Source organism: Clinocottus analis, unplaced genomic scaffold (assembly GCF_023055335.1).
Source record: "Clinocottus analis isolate CAN_PGR_092001 unplaced genomic scaffold, fCliAna1.0.p SCAF_20, whole genome shotgun sequence".
NCBI classification, from domain to species: domain Eukaryota; kingdom Metazoa; phylum Chordata; class Actinopteri; order Perciformes; family Cottidae; genus Clinocottus; species Clinocottus analis.
The window spans coordinates 3,410,722-3,432,873 of NW_027175932.1; the positions used below are offsets into that span (position 1 = coordinate 3,410,722).

Sequence of the window (22,152 nt, forward strand, 5' to 3'; positions counted from 1 at the left end):
GGGTCTCGTAGGACCAAAGCGGTCTTTTTAGTCGCCAAACTCTCGAGGAAACTTTGCCGAGTCGTCGATAAACACTTTGTCCCTCCAGGGCAGCCATGTGAGCCGCGATCACCGGATCAGAACCGCAGCCGCTTACAGATTATAGAGCATCGTTGAAGCTCTCTGAGCGGCTGCTGTGAAGCGCGGCAGGACAACAACGACAGTATTTTAACGACTCACCACGTGAATAATGACGCTCGTTAAGAACCTTAAAATCCAGTCAGACATGTTTGTGTGTGAGCAGCATTTCAGGATCCCCGGGAAGGTGATAACTGTGGAAATAATTACTTAAAAGAATTGTAATTATAAATTACAAAGCGCCGGATTGTTTCAATCCAAAAGCTACCGGTCAAGTTCACAAAAAAGGTGAGAAAAAACTACAAGGCGAGCGGATTATTGAAGCTGTTTGCATTCATATTAAAAGTAAGTTCATTAGGATGCGGCGGGTCGTGCAAATGATCCCGCCGTCGCCGAATATAAAACGGGATTGTTAACAAACTTCTTTCATAATGGGCGACGGTAATTTATAAGGATCGCGACGGATCTATAATTCACCGGCCGTCCCGTGGGCTTCTGGGAGCGCTGGTACGCATTACGAGCTGTGAACCAGTGTCGGGTATGATTAATTTTGGCAGTAATGTCGACGTCACATTTGAATGGCATTAAGGCGGTGCCCTCCTCAGGGGGCGGCTGACGAACATGTCGGCACAATGCGATGAATACCAATAACCTGCCCATCACTGCAGCAGCTCCGCTAGCGCCTTGTGTAAATATCAACTGGACCATCTCTCCCTTTTGTGACCCCTATTCCTCCCTCATGCTGTACTTCTCAGCCCATCTCCGAGGCCGATTAACGGGTGAGGATTCACGGGGACCTGGACAAAACACGGTCGGCCAATTACGCGAACAAATGGAGAAGCCCTGCGGTAATGGCCCGGGGCAATTTGGAAAAGTCAGGACTCGAGTCTAGAAAGGAGAGGAGGGAGGAGGAGAGGAGTCATTAGGCGTCATGGCGGCGGTCTGAAGAGAAGGTGGACGGCATGGGGCCGGCTCTATCATTATTTCCCCGGCTCCTTACGGTGGCGGAGAGTGATCTTCATCTTTGATGGAGAGGGGAGCTAAATGGACGAGGTGGGAGCGACGCGGCTTAAGCCCACGCACCGAGGGGTGCAAAGCCCGAAGAGCTAATTAAATGTGCTGAATGCTTATATTCGTTAGAACCCATCACTTCCTTCAATTTCCTTAAAAGCCTCTTTACTGCCACTTGGACCCCTCGAACCTCCTAAAAAGAGAAACGCAAACGCTTGTTAAATGTGTTAGCGCTCCTTCCTGATTAGTTTGTGACTCGCGTTTCTACTTCTAGGTGTGACAGAGTGCCTGTTGAGGAGAAACGACTTGGATTAGAGTGACGGCGCGAGGGAGCGCTTGGTTTCCGCACCCTTAAAACGCGTCAAAGCGCCACTCCGATCCAAAGCGACAGGCACGTCCTCGACACCTCGCATTTGCTTAAAGTTAAATGCAGATTGATTCCTCTCTGCATCCGGCTGCTCGGATGGAGGACCGTTGATCAAAGCGGTTTCTGCACCTTGTTCTCTGGAATCTGTTCGGCTGCTCGGTGGAGACTTTATTTCAATATCTCACCAGCGGAGCGACGAATCACACTCAGTGGAGGAAAGTAGCTCCAACACTTCTGGAGTATTTCATGCTACTTCTCACTGCTACTCTGAAATACTCTACGTCTCATCTCCGGTTCATTTGACAGCTGTAGTTAGCCGTTACTTTAAGTAAGCGCAGAAAATACTTGATGAACCAGATGCACATCTGAGGGGAGTGAGAAAGACGTGAGCTGGAAAAAAAAGATGATATCTCTGATTCTGCTGCTAACATAAAACTGTCCATTGTGAAAAAACTTCTTATACATTATACATCAGTATTCTCTTCATATATAATATATCAGTATCAGAAATATAATACTAACATAATTTAAATAAAATAAATGGAATAAATAAAATACAATAAATAATATAAAATAAATAATAAACAAATAAAATAAATTAAATAATAATAAGAAAAAAAAACGTATATATATAAATATATATATATATATTTAAAAAATAGATAAAAAATAAAAAAATAGATTAAAAAAATAAAAACGTAACAAATAAATAAATCAAATAATTCTTATGTAGTTGAATTACTTTTACTTCATGAAATCAAGCACATTTTGCAGATAATAACGTAGGATTTTGATTGCAGGACTTTTACTTTTAAGTAGTATTTATAAACTGTTTTAGTGGTATTTTAACAAAAGGAAAGGATCCGGAAATGTCTTCCACTGCTGATCAGCCTTCACTGCAGCTTATATGCTGATTTTAAGTGGAGCACAAGAGGGATTCCTCCTCTTCCTCCTCCTCTTGCTCCGCCTGCATCAAGACCACTGGACTCCCATCGACTCCACCAACGAGGCAGGAGAGTAACGTCTCCCCCGGGGGCCTTTTGCACACATTATCTTTAACGGGTTCATCGCCTATAAAGAATGTAAAGCAGACCGATGCCAACAGCTCCACATAAAGAGGACACGCCAGGAAGAGAAAGCAAGAGGTGAAGAAAGACGCGATTCATTCTGCGTCGACGGACACAGAAAAGCTCATGCAGCAAATACGAGGGACATTTAAAAGTCAGCGTCTGTATTACATCTTTATTAATGCAGAAGATATGTCTGCTTTCTCTGAGCGACGAGTACAGTAGCAACTATAGCTGGAGGGAGAATTGTGCAGCTATCCAAACAGCAAAGTATAATTAAGTTGGCCCACTTAAATGTTTTATCTATCTTTATCTTTCTAAATATTATCTGTTACTAAATGCCAAGGAAGGAAATACGTTTTTTTTGGAACTTGGGGAGGAGAAAAACTTCTAAAAAAACTCAAAAGAAGGACGAACCGTCCGTTATTTTGACAGATTATTTCTTAATCGGTTCTGAAAAAGTTGCTGCTGCCGCTTTGATAACATCAGACAATTACAGTGAGCCGCTGCCATGTAATCCAAGAAGATAGAAAAGAGGCCTAATCTTCAAGTGGCTTCTTTTAAAAAGGAGGCGACGTACCCTCATCCTCCCGTTGCGGATGGCCGGTCCGTCCTCGGCCAGGCGCAGGACGAACAGGTCCATCTTGTACTCGCGTCCTCCGCGGATGCTGAAGCCGAAGCCCTTCACGCTTTTCTCCAGCTCCACGGTGAAGAAGTCAAAGTCCTGCGACAGCTGAGCGCCGCGGAGATCCGGCGCGATTAGAGTCGATGTTATCTGAGGAGAAAATGGGCCATTACGGCGGGAAAACAGTCTCAGGACTCAGCAGAGAAAAATAGGGATAAGGATACAGCGAATGCGAGGTAAACAAAAGTAGATCATCTACAGATATCTCCCCTGTAGCTCATTACGTATGAGGCATAAAGGTAAACAAAGGGAGAGATGAACGTTTAAAGTATTGACTTTAAAGCATCCTGAAGTGTGTGTCGGCTTTCTCAGCAGTTTTCACAAACACACTGTTTTATATTTCACTCTTTCAGTTTCCATTCTTCACTTCTAGTTGGCTGGGAAATAATGTAACATGAGGAATTTAATATATTTAGGCCGACAGTGTCAGCTTTGAGCAGAAGTACATTTGCACTAAACAGGATTACAGCAGGGTGTGTAGCGCTGGAGCAGAAGGTAGCGTCCTTAAAAAGTACTTTAACAGCAAACAGTTGGCTATTTACACATCTAGCAGATACTGATAAACACAATAACAGGTTTCTGGCCACCTAATGAATTGATATCCAACTTTTTAGCTGCGCTTTGTTTCCACAAACTCCTCCAGGAGAATATCTGGCTTTTAAACCGCTGACGTTGTTGTTAATATATTGAAAAAATATAAAATATTGATCAATCCAGCGACATAGAGAGACGGTTATATTCTCCTTCTGACGGTTTTCTCGGGGGAAGTATTTATTTGTAAAGTTTCCAGTGTGTACTCCTTGAAAATCAATCACTTTCGATTGTTAGTTACACGTCATTAAACTTTATATTGGAGCGATTTCTTGCAAATAGAAAGCCAAACATTAAAAAAACATTTTGATAAAGTGGCAGATTTTGATTGAAGCTGAAGGCTGGTAAGGAGTTTGTTTTTAATTAAAAAAACATTAATGTTTGAAAATAATTGCTCTTTGCAATAAATCTGAAAGACAGACGACGTTTTTCACTATTTGTACATGGAAGGAATAACATTCACTTGTTTCTCTTATTTAATAACAAAATCCATTAATTAATTTTGTTCTCATGTGTGTAAATGTCTTTAACGGTTTGTCATTTGATGAGATTTGTGCGCCTGCTGTTACATGTTGTGTATTTATCAGGATGCATCACTTTGATTTGATATTTTGGGATCTTTAAATGTGATTTTTTTGTGATTTTTTTGGTGATTTCTGTATCCTCACTTGGACCGGTGGCATCCGGTAGTCGGGCAAAGTGAACTGCCGGGTGTCGGCGGCCAGCTGCCTGTAGTCGAGCAGCGGCGGGTGTCGGTAGTCCAACGTGGGCGGCTGCCTGTAATCCGCCACGGGAGGGTGACGGTAATCCACGGGCGGCTGCCGGTAATCTGTGAACGGCGGCTGCCTGATGTCTGGCTTCACATCTTGCCTCGCCTTCACCTCCGACCTGTAACTAACAGACCAATCAGAACGAAGGAAGGAATTCCAGGAGGGCTTTCTGTACCGTCGCCGCTGTCCTCGGGCGCGCTGCGGCGCGGTTATTGTGCGTTTCAGGGGCTGTGAAAATAATACTTTCTGACAATCTGCTGGGTTCAGCCGGTGCCCGACTGAGACGGCTTGTTCTGGGTTTGCACTGACAGCCATTAAACAAGACTTAAGTGGAAGGGAGGGGGGGGGGAAGTGACACTGTTTTTCTCACCACACATCCCATCAAATGTTTATAATAAAAACAAGTTATCTCTGGGGCGGCGGAGCAAGACGGGGAAACAGCAATGACAGTGTAGATTTTGGGACCCCCGTCGTTCTTGGTGAAATATTCAACGGATCTCTACGAAGACGCAATTTATGTAAATAATTTAGCGGTCCATAAGAGTTAAGTGATGTTATACAACAAGCCGAGAGCGTGAGATATGAAGAGGAGATAGATGTGAGGGGAAAGAAACTATGACAATAGATAGTAAAAATGAAGAAAAGGTAGAGGGAATGGGGACAAACGTAGGCGCTTCACTCATCGCTGTGCTCTCAGAGGAACAGGGTTCGCCTCCAGAGACACATAGAGAGGTTTTATCTATAAAAACTCTTCACTGCAGCAGTGAATCAAGACAGCTGCAGACGTGCAGCGTTCAGTGCGAGCTTGTGAGCGGCGTGCGTTACCTGCTCTCGTGGGCGTAGGTCTGAGGCGGCGGGGCGGGCAGCTGGGTCACGGGGCTCTGGTGAGGCATGGCACCGGGCTGGCTGAGAGAAGGGAGGATGGGCTCTGTGACCGCCGGGCCGGGCTGCGAGGCGGCGGCGGCGGCGCTCGGCTGGGTCTTCGGGCTGTGCTGCTGCGCCATGCTGGGGCTCTGCTTCTCCGAGGTGGGGGCCGATGAGGGATTACTGATCTCTGGGAATCAAAAAGAAGTACAAATCGAATCACGACGTGCACTTTCAAGCTTCCCTTCACAAGTAACTGACTTTTATTAAAGCGTGAAGCTGTTTGAATTAACTTTTCGGCCACTTGGGGGCAGCCAGCGACCTCTGAACAAAACATTAAAGCATCACCGACCACGGAAACCCCCGGGACGAGAGCTGAAGCCAATGCTGAGCTCATTGAATTCTTTCTGATAGCCAGCAGGGGGCGCCTCCTTTGGGAAGTCTATGAGAAAGTGGCTCCACTTCTGTCTTGATTTATTACCTTAGTAAACATTGTAAACGTGAGGTTTATGGTCTCAATCGCTAGTTTCACGTCTTCTTTATTGCAGCATGAAGTTCATTTAGCAAATTATGCTTCAATTTAAAGTAAAATAGAGCATAAAGCAGAGTATGCTACAGGGCGGGGCTACTTTTTGATTGACAGGTCGCCATGGTGTTCGTCAGGTCTGAGAGTCGTGTGTGTTTTTGTCTTTAACCCTTTCACAGTGTGTTTTCAGCTCATGAAAGGTACGTTTTAACATTTTAATCGGGATACAAATGGATTATTCAGCATTCAGTTTTAGCTCCACCCTCTTGTGTGCAAAAAACAAGATGGCGTCGGCCAAAAAACAACACGGCTCCGGCCAAAATGCCGAGCTGGAAAGGCTGAAAAAGGTCGTGCACAAAGCAATAGTTAATGTCACGATGGCTATTTTCAATTCCTACGTACAAACTACGGCAATCAGTTTGTGAAGTTGATATCCGGCAGACACAAAGCCGTCATGTTTCTATCAAACTAAACGACTAATATCTGTCTCTTTAGCCTATAAATGCTCCACTATGGCCACCAGCTAGTCAGTAAATGTGTCTGTCGCAGCAGGTAGAGGATAGTGAATATTTACAGCTTTTTTAACAGAAACAGTTGCCCACTGTGGACAAAAACGGCGCTGGGAGAGTGTGAGCCAAAAGAGTAAAGTTAACAATGAGCTGAAACTCAATAAAAAGCTCCATAAAGCCGCGGGGAGCTGCGGATTGGGTGATAATAATCCTCTGAGCGTTCATCAAAATGTAAATTGCACTACTGCGATAACCAACAAAACAGAAGCCCGCTCCACTACTACTAGTAAAAAACTCCATATGGGTATCTTTAATGTCGCTCTAGATAAAAGTCCATGAAGAAGAACACCTAGAAAAGTAGACAAAAGCTAACCGTTATTATCAATAACCATTCTGCATCTTTTAATACATAGTGAAAGTCATTCAGATAATTCTCAGACAGGAACACCACTCATGAATGTGACAATTAATCAAAAAGAAAGAATCACATTGAGCAAAACTCATATTAAAACTTTGATTTAATGGAGCAAAATCAAGTACCGCCATAAATCAAGAGTCTCGCCAAAAGTATCGCCGTTCCAAGTCCTCGTCTATCATGTCCACGTGTGTGTGTGTGTGTGTGTGTCTGTGTGTGTGTGTGTGAGACACACCACGTGCTCGCTCACCTTCCTGCGGTATGATCCTCAGGGTGACGCTGAGGCCCGCGTCCTTGATCAGCTTGACGATGTCGGCGTGCGGCATGTTGACGATGGACTGGCTGTTCACCGCCAGGATCCTGTCCCCCACCTTCAGCTTCCCGCAGCGGTCGGCCGGGCTGCCCTCGATGATGCGCCCGATTTTGTGGGGCACAGCTGTTGGGGATTCACAAAAACGCAGCACGCCGCGGGTAAAAAAAGACGCGCTCGGCAGCAGATTGGAGGATTACGCCTCTCTGTGCTCGCTCACTGGCTGACTGAATATGTCTCTGTCTCTCTGATTCTGCTATTCACCCCGGGCTTACGTAAGGCATCCAGCTTTTTGTGTGGGCGATGCACTGGTTCTCTCGGCAGCGTAGCGGCGATGTGTGTGTGACTGACGTGCAGTGGGAGGGCATGTATAATTGAGGAGATGGAGTGAGAGGTGCTTCTTTTTTTTATATCGAGCCATGACCTCTTCTACTTAAGGATCTTGACACCATCTACACTCAGAGGAAGAAGGTTTTAGAACCATCTGCTTCTGAAGAACCCTTTTTTGGGAAGAAAACGTTCCATTAATATTCCATTAAGAAGCCTTTTCCTCCCAGAAATGATTTTTGGAAAGAAGAAGTTTTGCAAGGATCGTTAATAGAGCCATGAACTGGAATTATGAACCTTGAACATCATCCTTTACGAGGCTCAGCAGGAACCCTGTGTGGGTTCTCGATGGAACCCTTGAAATATTAGGGTTTTATTAGGGTATATTAGGTATATTTTTCGTTTTTTTACTGTGGAACTGGATCTGCATGCGGCCCACGAGCATCTCCCCTCTTCCATTGACATTTCTGTTGCCTGTTATTTACGATAGATTGAGAACTTTTTTCTGCCTCTAAATGTACTTGTTGTACTCTTCGCTGAATTTGAGACTCTAACCCAGATGTGGATGCTAGCCATCTTGTATTGTGCTCTCATATATATATATATATATATATATATATATATATATATATATATATATATATATATATATATATATATATATATATATAGGCACAACAACGACAAAGAGTTCTTTATGGTCCTAGTTAGCTTCATCTCTAAGTGTGAATCCTGCGTTTACACGGTGGTTTATATGCGTCTGAGAGCTTTCACGAGGGGTTTAGCACTTGAAGCACTTGCTTTGCAGAGTAGACGATGGCTGATGATGAAGCATCTACTTAGCGGCGTGATGAAAAAAAGCGGCACTAAAACGATTCCCCGGACTCACTGTTGGCGGCGGCGGCGGCGGCCTCGGGCCTGTTGAGCGAGCTGATGATAACAAAGCCGAAGCCTTCGCTCTCCTTCCGATTGATGATGACGTCACTGGGTTGTGTGTTGGAGGCCGACGGCCTGTCTGCAGCGGCGGCGGCGGCGGCGTTGGGGGCCTGGGCCGCGCCGGTGCTGTTGGCGTACGTGAAGTCGCTGCGTGGGGAGCTGTGCTGCGTGGAGACGGAGCCCGGGCTGCGGCCGTTCTCCGGACAGGAGTCGCCTGCAGGGGGCGGCAGAGAGCCGAGTAGTCACACAAAGACGTAAAGAAGCATTTAAAAACCACAACGGAGAGTTCAGTCCCTTCACACGCTCGACAACCTCGGACAGTCCCAACACACAAGTACCAATACAACAATGTGAAAATACTGCTATAACGTTATACAATCAAAATACAAAGTATTTAAGTACCAAGTAGACAGAGAAATGCCCCCTGTTATTCTTAGACATACGTTTATTAAAGTGTACTGTTGTAGCTGGTTTTAAACCACTTGTTATGCAGTTATTTAGTTTAGTCCAGTGGTTCTCAACATAGGGGTCGAGACTGAAAAAAGGGTCACGAGATTCATCAGAGAGGCCGCGAGAAAAAAGTACTGTGGCACAAATCCATATTCATATTTTTGACTTTTCTTTGATATTCGTTTTCTTTTAAAAGTTTAAAATGTACTTAAATGAAACACTGTGTTGAATTTGATCAAATTATGACATGTTTTTATGTAAAAATCTCCATCAAAAGCAGCCTGTCAATCACTTGATGTATTTATACACAAAGGCACTTTAAGATTCCCAACACTGAATTATAAACTTCCCCATGTGATGCATAATTGCTTTGGAAGAATCTAAGGATGATTCTGCGTGTGCAAAAACAATTAATTTTACAGTCTACTCTCGTCTCCTGATGCAACCTCACAAGCTGGAGCTGAATCTTTTCCTTGTGAAGAATCAGGAAATCAAACCGAAGACGGAGAAACAAAAACACAAAAGCAGAAGCAACTGTCACAATGTTGGGGAAACGCATCATTAAAATGCAGCATTGCGTCAATCCAGCCAGAGCAGGAAAAAAAGCAGCTTTTAGCACCTCTTGCTTTTTGTTTTGTGCGTATGCATTCTGGCATACGGAGCAATCAAACCCTCCGCTGTTGTTGTTTTGATGGCTCACTGAGGAGCAGCGCGGCGGTTTTCCTCTAGTTAAACAGTGATGTGAATCCAAACTGTTACTTTCGGCTCACCTGATGCAAAGCCACAGCGAGGTTTTGTCACTGTAAAAAAAAAAAAAAGGTACACGTCGTGTTCGCGCTTATTCACCAACAAGTGCCCAGATAGTTATTTTAAGAGGTGAAAAACAGTCAAAAAGAAAAGAGGGAATTGTGTAAATTGCGGGTTTGGCGGGTGCAGACGGGAGTCTGGGCGGACGGAGCAGAGAGCGCCGTCTCACACCTCGCAAAGCGCCAGTGGGAGTCAGACAATTAGGATGGAAGTAAAGGGCCGCCGAAGAGGCCAGGCGTGAGTCAGACAGTAGCCTTTGGTGAGAAGAAATTGACAGAGAGGGAGGAATGGAGTGGGAAGAAGTGGATTGGTGAGAAGAGTGTGTGTGTGTGTGTGTGTGTGTGTGTGTGTGTGTGTGTGTGTGGAGGCAGTAATAATGAGAACAAGGGAGGCCGGAGTTCACAGGAGGAAGTGCCAAACCCAGTCTCCTGGCTGCAATACAAAGAAACTTGAATGAGGAGCAGAGAGCACCGGTGTGTGTAAGAACAAGAGTGGGCTAATGTGTTTTTTTTTTTTTTTGGGTGGGGGGGGGGTGGAGGAAGGAAGCTCGGGTGTAATTACTCAGAGAGATTAGTGCTTCAGTTTTCTGACTGATTAAATGCCGTTTCCTGAATCATTACAGGACGAGAGCGGTGGCGGCGAACGGGGAAGGGAGAGAGAGAGAAGGAAGGAAGAGAGGAATTCAATGGAAGAGAGGACGGAGTGAGCGGTAAGCCTCCGAGATCAATTCACAAACCACTACCCTCCAGCTATTCTGTGCAAGGATGGTCCTTTAAAACGTCCACCCAAAATGGCATTTGTTGACGATAAAGAAAGTATAGAATAGAAAGAGAAAAGTCAATATGTCTCGCGGTATTTCGAATACTATGGTGAACCTGTGGTAAGCTACGAGGTGTGACAGAAAAGAATCCAACCAATAAAATCGTCACAAACTATTTAAATTAATCCAGAGATCAAAAACAGCTTTAATAGGACACACCCTCCTTCAAAAAGACACACCCACCTTCAATAAGACACACCCACCTTCAATAAGACATGCCCACCTTCAATAAGACACACCCACCTTCAATAAGACACGCCCACCTTCAATAAGACACACCCACCTTCAATAAGACATGCCCACCTTCAATAAGACACACCCACCTTCAATAAGACATGCCCACCTTCAATAAGACACACCCACCTTCAATAAGACACACCCACCTTCAATAAGACACGCCCACCTCCAATAAGACACGCCCACATCCAATAAGACACGCCCACCTCCAATAAGACACGCCCACATCCAATAAGACATAACCAAGATGACGTAACCACAATCGCGCGGGTTGAAATCGCCCGACGTCCGTGCTCGAGGGTTAAGGAAGTACATTTAAGGGTCAGCTTCTTCCTTCCCGTTTGCTCACCTGCTCCCTGCACCCTCCTCCTGATGACCAGGTTCACCTGGCCGTTGCGCGCCGCCCCGTGCATCAAGTCAATGACGTATCGGTGCGGCTTCCCCACCACCGGGATCCCGTCCACAAACAGCAGCTCGTCGCCGGGCCGCAGGCGCCCGTCGAGGTCCGCCGGACTCTTCTCGATGATCGCCCCGATCAATATCTGTTTTTAACATGCGACAGACCGTTACATACAGGGAGTGGAGCGCCGGATGGCTTTGGATGCTTGTCTAGTCTGTGAGTGTCACGTGCAGTGGGTGTTAAATCGGTGGTTATAGTGACACAAAAAATAGCTCAACTATATATCGAAATGTTGTGTTTTGTTACTTCAACAGACAGCAAAAACACATGAAAGCAGCCAGAGCCAGCACTCTCTCAGGGGGTCAGAGGTCAGGGGGTTAGGTGTGTACACAGTGTGTGTGTAGCGGTGGTTAGAGAGGAGAAAATGACAGGGTTCCACGCCCATCGCCATACGAGCCTTCTCACGCGCCTCCGGACTCACAGGCTGCCCCGCCTCGTCCCCGCCCAGCACCCGGAAGCCGAAGCCGGACTTCTGTCTGCGCAGGTGCACCTCCATGTCCTGGTACTCGGCTCCTGAAGCAACAAGACCACAGGCGCCATTAAAAAAATAAAATAAAAATCGCCTTATATTGCATTCAGGTTATGTGTGAGCAGTCCCTGCAGAGCTCTACCTGAGGAGTCCACGGGAAAAACTGTCCTCGGTTGGCCAGGCTCTAGAGAAAAAGACGTAGAAAGCACCCATAAACACACAAAAAAGGCACGACTATTGTACATACACAGACACCCACAAACACACACACACAGACAGCAAACACATTCTCCCATAAAAGGCGAGAACAAGGCAGAAAGGCGCTGCCTCAGCATTAATGTCACCGCGGAATTTCAGCGTCATCCATAAAAGTCGGGAAGTGCTTACGGCGTGTAATGCACCCATCTCTTATTTACAGAGTGAGGTGGGGGGAGGCGAGCGCTGATCTGCAATCAGTGGGCTTCACACGACGCCGTGATCTGCAAAAAATGAACTTGATTGCAGACAAGTGGCTGTAAAATGAGAAATTGACTCTGAATCGTAGCTGTTTTAATCGCACCGAGCGCTCTGCTGGGACGCGGTTCTGCAGCAGAGCAACGAGGCGAACGGCGTCAGAAATCACCTCAAATGAGTCTCACACTAATTGTTTTTTCTAAAAAAAGGCCCCAAAAATAAATGATCTCACCTCAAGGTCCATTTAAAAGCATCTCTGAGCTCATGTCACCATTTTAAAACCACCAGACATACAGCAGTTTGCTCCATCGTCAAGATTTGTAGACGGTTTTTATTTTCCTCTCCGCACTTTAAAGGATTTCTTGTCCTTTCTCGCTCATAGCTTGTATATTTATTGACGATGTTTTGCTCTACTTATGGTACCACGTATGAGATAAAAGGTCCGACATCACCGCTACGCGCGCGCGTGTGTGTGTGTGTGTGTGTGTGTGTGTGTCTCGAGCAATTCTGCCACCTACAATAGCCACAGTTATTTCAAAAATCGGTAATTCTGTTATTCTGAATGATCCACAGAGATAACACTGTGATGAGTCTTAAAGGGACTATTTCTTCAGTGGAAAGTAGTTCCACTTGAAAAAAACCTCTAACACTTGATATTTTATGTATTTGTTGTAGTCTACATGACCCCAACCTGTTACATAAACGCTGACATTCAACCGGTCCATTCAAATGAAGCTAAATGAGGCTAACCCGGTAGCATGAGGTTGTGATGCAGCCCAAATAAAAGCTCCCACCCACACCAGCGACAGAGGGGCGAATAGAGCATCCCTGAAATCTGTCTGCGTCTATTCCCCCGGCTGAGCCTCACCAGACTCGACCCCCCTTGACCTTTTCATCGAGATGAAGACAACCGCGAATGTCACACTGATCACGGTACAGCCACGGCGGGGGAGATGGGAGAGCGACAGGAAGACAAAGAGCTTTGAAAAAGGAGACTTTCTGACAGCCACGTCCTCTTGAATAACAGGTGCCTCTCAGAAGAATGAACACCAGTCCTGTCGGAGGAAAACTTTTTACTCTTTCATGTCAGCGGCCTCCTTCAAAGACGACAAGAAAGGTGCAAAGAAAGTGCGACTCCTGCACGCGAAACAAGACTTCAATCATACTTGTAATTATATTTCACGACGACGAATCAGCCTTGACAGAGTGTGCACGCAGTAGCCACTGCATTGTGTGTGGATTTAGAGGTTTTATACACTATAAACTATTAAATCAATGCAAAGCTTACATGTGCTCAGTATTTAATCAGGTAATTCCAGTATTTCTAGACTCAAACTTCACCACCATTGGACACTAATGTCATTTTCTTTGTAATTTAATGTTTTTTTTTGTCAACCTGTGTGAAGGTTATGTCATGCAATGTTGGGAGATACAATCTAGAGACGATGTATTGAGTTAAATTGACAAAAATAACGTAAAAGTTTGTTGGTGGGCTGTGGAGACTTGAACTCACGACCTCAGTGTTTCTATATTTCATCTGAAATCCTCGCTACAGCTCTGGATACGCATACTCCCATAAAAAAAACATATAGTTTCTACTCCCTAAAATTCCCACGGGCCGTGAAGAGTTTTTATGATGCATACCGATGATATCCTGATAAGAAAAAAAAAAGACTTTTCTCCACATTTTACAAGTCCGTAGATGGGAATAATGCTGGCAACCGAAAGCATCATGTCCTAAAGAAATCAGCTGCTGTATGGAGTGTTTATTCATGAGCACGTCTCCGTTAACGGCTGAGGAATTAGCATCTGCAGATGCTAACAGATGCTAATATCTGATGATTGGGTTTGATGGAAAGAATCCAGCTCATTGGAGCAAGTTTTTGTAGCACCAAAGAATCTGCGTTTGTGAGGAAAAAGATAAATGCATTTTCACGACTCCACCTTCCCATCCCACGAGCTTTTGCGACGCTACACCTGCAGGATCAGCTCCGGTACTTACGCCTACTCTCATAGATAGCCCTGGACTTCTCATAAAGGTCATAGGGGTCTGGTTTAGCCAGGGCCGAGGCCTCGGAGGCCGAGTCTGGGACCGAGGCCCTGTGGAGGTGGAGGCTTGGGAAGGGGGCGTTGTGGGGGATAACTGGGGCTGACAGGCTGGTCTGTGCGGGGCTGCACTGGCCCTGCTGCTGGGACTCCCACTGCTCCAGCACCTGCAAAGCACAGCAGCGGCATGAGGAGGCAATATTTCACCACGACCACCTCCCCCCTCTCCCCACCCGCCCCTCTCACTCGTGACAATGGTTTTTCGGTAATAACCGTGAGACACGTAAAGACTTTGGACCGTTCGCTAACCCCCACCACTCTCGAGTACCGTCCTGTCAAGCCTCCTGCTCTCTCGCGCAGCACACACAGCAGATTCATCACTCACTTGCAAGAGATTTGGCAGAAATGGCGACTCTCTCCGAGTAGATTTTATCAGCCCGCTTGCTCCCGATTCAATGAGCTACTGCGTCAAAAAAATGTGAATCTTTCTCGATTAGTCTTTTATAAAAAAAAAGGATCTTAAATATGCACACGAGGCGACATACATGATAAACTGCTAAATAATTGAGGCTAAAGCTCCCAGGCAAAATATAATAATTAATCACCACCCTCAGCTGCGGATGATCCACACAAGATGGATGCAGCCAGTTATCCCTGGAGTTACAGAACAATATTTCATCTCAACAAAATCCTTTGATGGTTTTGGATGCTCATTAAAGAAAACTAACTTACTTGGACAAGCAACAGAGTGTTATAGTAGATTTATGCTTTAATATTGGCATTGCTAAACTATGGGACCCATTTCCGTCACACACAAAAAAAAAATTAAGATCAAAAAATAAAAATAAAAAAATTTGCCTTTTTTCAAGTCAACAAAAAAAGGCAATGAAAAAAAAAAGTTGATTTTTTTTTTTATCGACTATGCTTTGCTTCTCTGTAGAGTACTTTGTAAACTTTGTTTTTAAAGCTGCTCTATACACAAGGTTATTATAATTATTTAGTGAGCTAAAAACAAGTCCTTGCCCTTTAAATAATGCTCGATTAGCAAAGCCAGTTCTTAAATATTGTTTTTTATTCTTACGTTACGGCCAATAAACACAAAGTTTACCAACATTTTGACTCTTTTAACTTTGAGGCCCAAAGCTTGACAGGTCGAAGCTACGATTGGACGGTATCCGTTGGGAGGAGGGGCTTAGTGAACGATCAAATCATGGTAGACAGACGGGAGGCCGGACGGTTAACGTTAGTGAGGTTAGTCGTTAACAAGCAAAAACAACTCCAGCCGCTAATTTAACTGCAAAGTGTTTGAGTGAATGGAGAGGAAGACAAACAGAAGGACGACACAGACAGAAACATGGCCTTCAGTCTGGAGCGGCGTTCGTGGATGATGAGGATTGGCCAGTGCACTGCCGGCCTAGCGCATAGTATATAACACCTCATTTACATAAGTTTCATCCACAGACACATTTAGAAACGCGCAGTCGGGTGTTTGAGGCGACGCCGACAGTTTTGACAACACCAGTCAGTCAAGAGTGTCGGCCTTGATGTGTCAGATAAGTCGGGCCGCCCGAATCACAGCACGACACCGAGCAGATAGCCGAGATGACACGTCGACGTGTCGGAAAGCGCGAGGAGACGGATCCGGGGCGAGCGAGCGAGCGGCGGCGAGCTTTGTTGTTGGAGGCCGGCTGCTACGCGGCACGCTTTAATAATCGAGAATTACTGGGGCATCTGGTTCAAGATGTACCGAGAATAAATATCGGCTTCATAAAAAGGCGCCGGAGCGGAATCAAGAGTGTTTCCACTCTTTGTGGTTTCACTACCGTCTGCTATTGATGTGCAGCACGTCTGCACAGGGCAGGAGGGGGGGGGGGGGGGCTTGTTAAAGCCGAGATTAGACAACTGCATCCTGATCTCTCTTTTCGCTTTCTCTCCCCTCCTTTTGTCTGTTTGATGAAGACTGCTGAAGCATGCACACGGGCTGCAACGGTCAGATGAACAGAGGGCACGGGGGGCGGAGCCTCCTTTATGCGACAGCGTCATTGAACCAATAACACGCACCTGCACGAGCTCCGATTACGCAGCGGTTACGTACAGGACCGGGCACGACAGACAGATCTCAATAAAGCTCTGCAGCTCGAGCTCGACTGTAGGTCGACGTGACAATTAGGCAATTCCCCGTTCCCTTATTAGTCAAATTCTTCCATATTTCATTCCCAGAGCTGCAGAAGTCTTCGTGTAACAAATGATACCCAATTAAACTGAGAGTGAACTCCGGTGTGCGGATGGTTCAGCAGCCGGGGGAGAGGTGGGGCGGCCAATGAATGAACAAGGAGGAAGGAAAGAGAGAGAGAGAGAGAGAGAGAGAGAGAGAGAGAGAGAGAGAGAGAGAGAGAGGAGAGAGAGCGCTGCTACTTTGAGACGTTTTCTTTTTCCTCGGCGCTCAGAATTTCAATTGTTCTGCGGTAAACGGAGGATATGGATTTAATCCGGATTGGAGGCGGTTGGGAGGAGCTACACGACGGACGTTTCCTGCGTTTGAGTGTTAGTCGTGATCTGGATCGAGGACAACATGAGACCGGGGGTCAGAGTCTGGTCAGAGCAGCGCCGGGGGAGGACGGCCCAGGCATGAAATGGATTACACACACACACACATACATACACACACACACACACACACACACACACAGAGAGAGACAAAGGAAGATATGGCACTCGCATGCAGGCGAGCGAGCGAGGCAAATTACACATGAAGACAGAGTGAAGAGTTGGATGGAGTTGTTTTTTTGGTGATACCAAAGCCGAATGTTATTGTGGACGAGGCAGCAGAAGAGTTTTTTTTTTGCATGATGTGACAGAAGGAAATGAAGGCGAGGAGAAAGATAAATGATTAGGGAGCGAGTGTAGGGTTTGGGAAAGTGCAAAAACAATATTGCAAATGTCACAAATATAAGATGAAAGAGGGATGAATGCACGTTTGCCATGTTAAAGCAGTTTGAAAAGGAGGCCTCGCAGCACTTTGGCCGTCGCGTATTTCCAAGGCGCTCAGTGTGGAGAACCCCGAAGGCGCCGCTCAGGCTGTGAATGAGCTCCGACTTGCAGGGGATCAAGAGACAAGTTATGTTATGAGCAGGCCACTTGACCTTTTCTTGTCCCGTGGCAATGAAGAAGGGCCGAGTATCGAGGGCTAGCCACGGACACGTAGTGACTCATCAGTGGAGTTAGTGCAGCGAGGGAGGGATTGATCTCACAGACGTGTACAATAAACAGTCCTACAGTGTGCACACGGCAGCGGCTGGCACTGAAGTAGAAACTGTATATTAATGGTTTAAAAAGCAGAAATGGGGACAGTCCGGGTTTTGAAGGCTGGTGCGTGTTACCTGCTTAGGGGTCTTCCAGGGTGAATAGTGACCTGCAATGTTGAGAGAACAAAAAAAAAAATGCTTTAGACTGAAAAACGATGGAGGAAAACAGATCATGAGACGGGTTGTATTAACTTCAGCAGCGAAAGCCAATTCCAAGGGGTTTATGAGGTTATTAAAATGAGAGGAAAGAACACGATCAACAGAATTACACATAAACAAAATGGAAAATAAGAGCGGGACATAAAAAAAGTGTTTGTGAAAGGTGGAAAGGACAAAGAAAAGCAAAAAGCAGGAGGCGGCAAATAGATATCTACGAGGCCACAAATAATTATGAAGCTGTAAAGAATAAACTCAGACTATTGAAAGGAGCATGATGACACAGTATGAGGAGATATCGAACTGATGGACTTGATTAAACAGGTGGTATAAATGATATGAGCTCATGGTTTTAAAAGGCAGCGATGAATTCATCTTTTCCAACAGGCGTTGGGATTATTTTTGTGTGAATATATTTTCTGTTCTCGGGATTTTAGGGAATGAAAATCACGATATTTAACGGATTATGTGGTCACTTGGGCGTTACAGAAAGAAGCTGCGAATGTACTGACCGTTTAAAGATGATCACATCCCCAGTTATTTACCAACATTTGCATGTACAATGCAAAAATAATACTGCATGAGAAACAATTTGACATCATCCTAAACTGATGTGCAGAGAGTTTTCGTTGAAAATGTTGAAACAATGAGAACTAAACTGAACTAAAACAGCAAAAATAGTACAAAAACACTCATGATCTCGTCCTAATACACTCAAAGCTGCTTTAAAAATGATCCGTTCTTTCCTTTTTCCCCGTGTGCAACTTAAAAAAAATCGATTTCAACCAAAGTCCCATCGTCCATCAGCTCCCACAAGAACTGGTTTTATTCTCACTGTTACCAAAAGAGGCATTTGCGGATCTACCCTATCCTGTCAGGGGCCTCGGCCGTGTCAAAGAAAAGGCAGCGGGATTTAGAGAATGCTTTCACTTGTCCAGGACCACTGTACCTCACAAATAAAGTGGTTTGGGGTTGTAATACAGCTCAGCGAGGTAAAGGGCACGCATACTCCTATGACTTTCCCATTCATCTGGCTTTGACCTTTTAAAAAAAAGGCACGACACTTTTTTTTGTTGCCGTTTACAACGTGTGCTCAAGCAGCCAGACGTCAGCACGGAGCGAAACAGCAGCAGCTGTACGCGACACGAACAAAGTAATGAAGCATCCGGCGCCGTTTCTATAAGTCAAATATAAAGGAACATAAACCAACAAAAAATGAGGCTCACACTCCATCTTCCTGATTCAATTCCTCTTCTTCCCGCCTCCCTTCTTGGATGCAAATGGGGGAGGATTGAATTATGGGGTGACCGCTTGAATTATGCGCCAGCCTTCCCATTGTCGGCCCTGGCGAGGCTCCAATGGCACCAGTCAAAAAAACATTCGTCCCACTGAAGCCGCCAGTGGAACGAGGGCAACGTTTAAAAAAAAAAAAAAACACACAACAAAAGCGACACAAAGAAATTCAGAAATATTTTGTCCGACTGTCAGCCTCTCTCAGTCGGAATAAACCCAACAAGATTCATATTTATTGAGCAGGCTGAACGTCTGAAACTCAAAAGGACATTCATTCTGAAAAGCGAGGGAACAGAGAGGATTTTGGGACTTTTTTTTTTTTTAAACCCAAAGAAGGTCAATCAATGAAAAGGCTTTCTGTCCAAAAGCACCGACGTCAGAATATCTGAGTCGGTGCGAAGGACACAGCCGGCAAATAAAAGCAACGCGAGAGAGAGAGAGAGAGAGAGAGAGAGAGAGAGAGAGAGAGAGAGAGAGAGAGAGAGCAGCCCACTAGGTGACACAACCTGAGCTGACAAAAAGGAGGCGATCCTCGGGGGTAGTAGAGTCGCTGTCCGCTCAGGCGTACCGGACATTTATTTAGACGTGGGTGTCAGAGTGCCCCGTGGCTGAAAGTTGAGAAGGTAGAGGGGGGCGAGAGACTACGAGAGAGCGTGAGAAAGAGAGAGAGAGAGAGTGATAGGAGCTGTCCGCGGTGCTGAAAGCCCCGAGACTCACCCGCTAAGCAGACTTGTCAGCTCCACTGTACACGAACCCGGCGGTGTCAAGCTCGCACTTGGCTTCTGAGCTCACAGGTTGTCTCGTCCTCCTGTAAGTGTCGCCCTTCTCGTGATGCGTTTAAGGCCAGGAGGGCAGAATAGTTTTAGCTCGCTCAAGCTGCATAATGAGAGGGTCGAAACCTCAACTCTCAGCCCCGGTTGGTCATGATGAACAGGATCAGTTCCCGCCCCAAAAACCTCCAAATAAAGAGCCGAACCGAGAGCCTTTCTGCTCCGAAGATGCCAAAGCTAACAAAAATTGCACACACATCCAATCGTTTGGCATTTCTTCACCCTTACAGAACGTGAGAACCTCTTTCACGTCAACGAGAGGCTAATGCCGGCCCTTCAATTACTCGAACGGTGCTCCAGTCTTTCGTCCCCTTTGTGGGTACGTGTCTTCCTTTCTGTGAAGGAGGCTGGCATCTCCACATCAGGAAACCGATTCTGTCCACTACGATTCAAATGCGCCTGCTGTTCCCTGAAACAGGCCTCGATGAAGCCGCGTGGAAAGCTAATTACTCGCGGTGTGCTCGGTTGATTACGCATGATTCTCGAGGCTCAAAAAAAAAAAAACGGCACAATTTGTTTTACCGTGCTCACACAACACCATCGGTAATCAGTCCACTTCCATTAAAACTCAAATAGGAGCGCTTCATTTGCTCAAGAGGCGGGCAAAGTTAGTGTTTCCCACTCCTCCCACACACACAAAAACAGGGAGGAAAACACGGAGCCTAACTTCTGCTTTCTGGGATCTAATTTCGAATGGCAATGGGGCTAAACACCGTTAGCTTTGTTTAACTCTTTATATTTCTGCTCTAATCTCGGCATGTCGGCCGTCGCGCACGAGGCTCGGCTGTCGTTTCCGCGATATCGATCCCCGCAGGGCGAGGCGGCCCCCTCCGGGTTTTGGTAGGAACAGAGATGTGAGCTTGAATATGGCCGACAGGCTGCGGCCTAGTGGCAGAGAGCCGACATCATCCCCCACCCTGCTCTCTCCTTCCTCCCTTTAGTTTCCAACTATCTTGCACACACACATCCAATGAATCACTGTCTAGTTACACATCTATTCCCCGGGAGGCTGCAGGAGGCTCAGTGAATCAAACCCTCCTCCTCTGCAGAAGCAGACCTTCACCAGAGGTCCGCATCGGGCCTCTGGTCATCCGTGATCTCAGGTGAAGGGTCGGGCCGGGCAGCTTATTCATAATGTACAATTTACCCATGATGCTTTGAGAGAGGGGAGTTCATGCGAGAGCGCGCGGGGGGGGCTTGTGTGCAGAAGGCCGCCTTGGGAGGTGTGAGAAGAAGGCGAAGAAAGTGTGTGCCTGGCTGCCTTGTGGAGGTGTGTGTGTACAACCTGTGTGACTCAAACCATGTGGCTTGAGTGTGTTTGTGCGAGTGTGTGTGTGTGTGTGTGTGTGTGTGTGTGTGGGCGGGCGGCAGGGAGGGAGAATGCGGCCCGTTACAGGAAAGCTAAATGGACGAGCGTACATGGGAACGAGCTGAAAGTCTAATTACAGCGCTGTGTGTCTGCTGGTGTGGCAACGAGGACACGGCCTGTTAATGGTCCAGATAGCCACTAATGAGGCCGCGCACACACACACACACACACACACACACAATAATTACCGGTGATGAGAGGCAGACTGCCCATTTGTTGGGCAAAACCGACTCAGGAGTCAAGCTCAAATTTTAAGCATGACTAAATATCATAACTATGTGACGAGCGGGGGCTTTTTTAAGGTGATGGGGCTTAATTGACGAGGTGTTTTTGATCATAAAAGGCTAAATATTTGGACAGCGGAGATGCTCCCAGTCACGTTTTTGCGATACACGGCCGATACAGACTGTTTCTTTGCAGTTTTAGTTTTGTTCCAGCAGCTCCAGACTAACTGCTGACACAGCTCATTAAACCTCGCAACTTTACACAAAGGACGCTTAATATACTGAATATGTCACCACCGTCCGGAAAATCATATCTACCGGCATCCAGAAGTCAGTGTAAACAGTCAAAACTCTTAAATATTGTTCTTTAACTTTGTTATTTTCATTTATTTGCGGGACAAAAGCACAATTCAACTATATCCATTGCAGTGAAAACGTCCCGATCAAACATTTGAGTTTCTCTCCAAAACTGCATTTGATCAAGATCATGTCATCTAATGAGGCATGTGAGGCGGCGGGGCCGGACACGCGTGCACACGCTCGATGCTTTCAGAGTGTTTTACCACAAGTGTGGCCTTTGTATGTCAAGTGTAAAAAATAACAAAAGAGAGAAAGAGTTGAATTTCCTCTCGGGGGGGAATGGAAAATGGAGCAAGGACTCGCATTTGTATAGTTCCTTTTGTTGTCTCTTGACCACTCAAAGCGCTGTAAATGTTACCATTTAACCCCCCCCCCCCC

General features: G+C 46.0%; 1 protein-coding gene across 10 annotated transcripts in view; it reads right to left on the reverse strand.

Annotated features, from left to right (window-relative positions):
* Window positions 1-22,152, reverse strand: part of magi2a (membrane associated guanylate kinase, WW and PDZ domain containing 2a) — a 170,930-nt gene that overhangs the window by 6,549 nt on the left and 142,229 nt on the right. For 5 of the 10 annotated variants that reach the window (XM_068586013.1, XM_068586018.1, XM_068586019.1 and 2 more), the window contains exons 11-20: window positions 17,618-17,649; window positions 14,194-14,404; window positions 11,881-11,922; window positions 11,667-11,782; window positions 11,159-11,351; window positions 8,449-8,709; window positions 7,173-7,358; window positions 5,434-5,662; window positions 4,507-4,732; window positions 3,143-3,337 (exon numbers count right to left, since the gene is read on the reverse strand). In XM_068586013.1, coding sequence (XP_068442114.1) covers window positions 3,143-3,337; window positions 4,507-4,732; window positions 5,434-5,662; window positions 7,173-7,358; window positions 8,449-8,709; window positions 11,159-11,351; window positions 11,667-11,782; window positions 11,881-11,922; window positions 14,194-14,404; window positions 17,618-17,649 — 1,691 coding nt within the window. The remainder of the gene's footprint in view (window positions 1-3,142; window positions 3,338-4,506; window positions 4,733-5,433; window positions 5,663-7,172; window positions 7,359-8,448; window positions 8,710-11,158; window positions 11,352-11,666; window positions 11,783-11,880; window positions 11,923-14,193; window positions 14,405-17,617; window positions 17,650-22,152) is intronic. The other 5 variants (XM_068586015.1, XM_068586023.1, XM_068586014.1 and 2 more) reach the window with 4 other exon arrangements.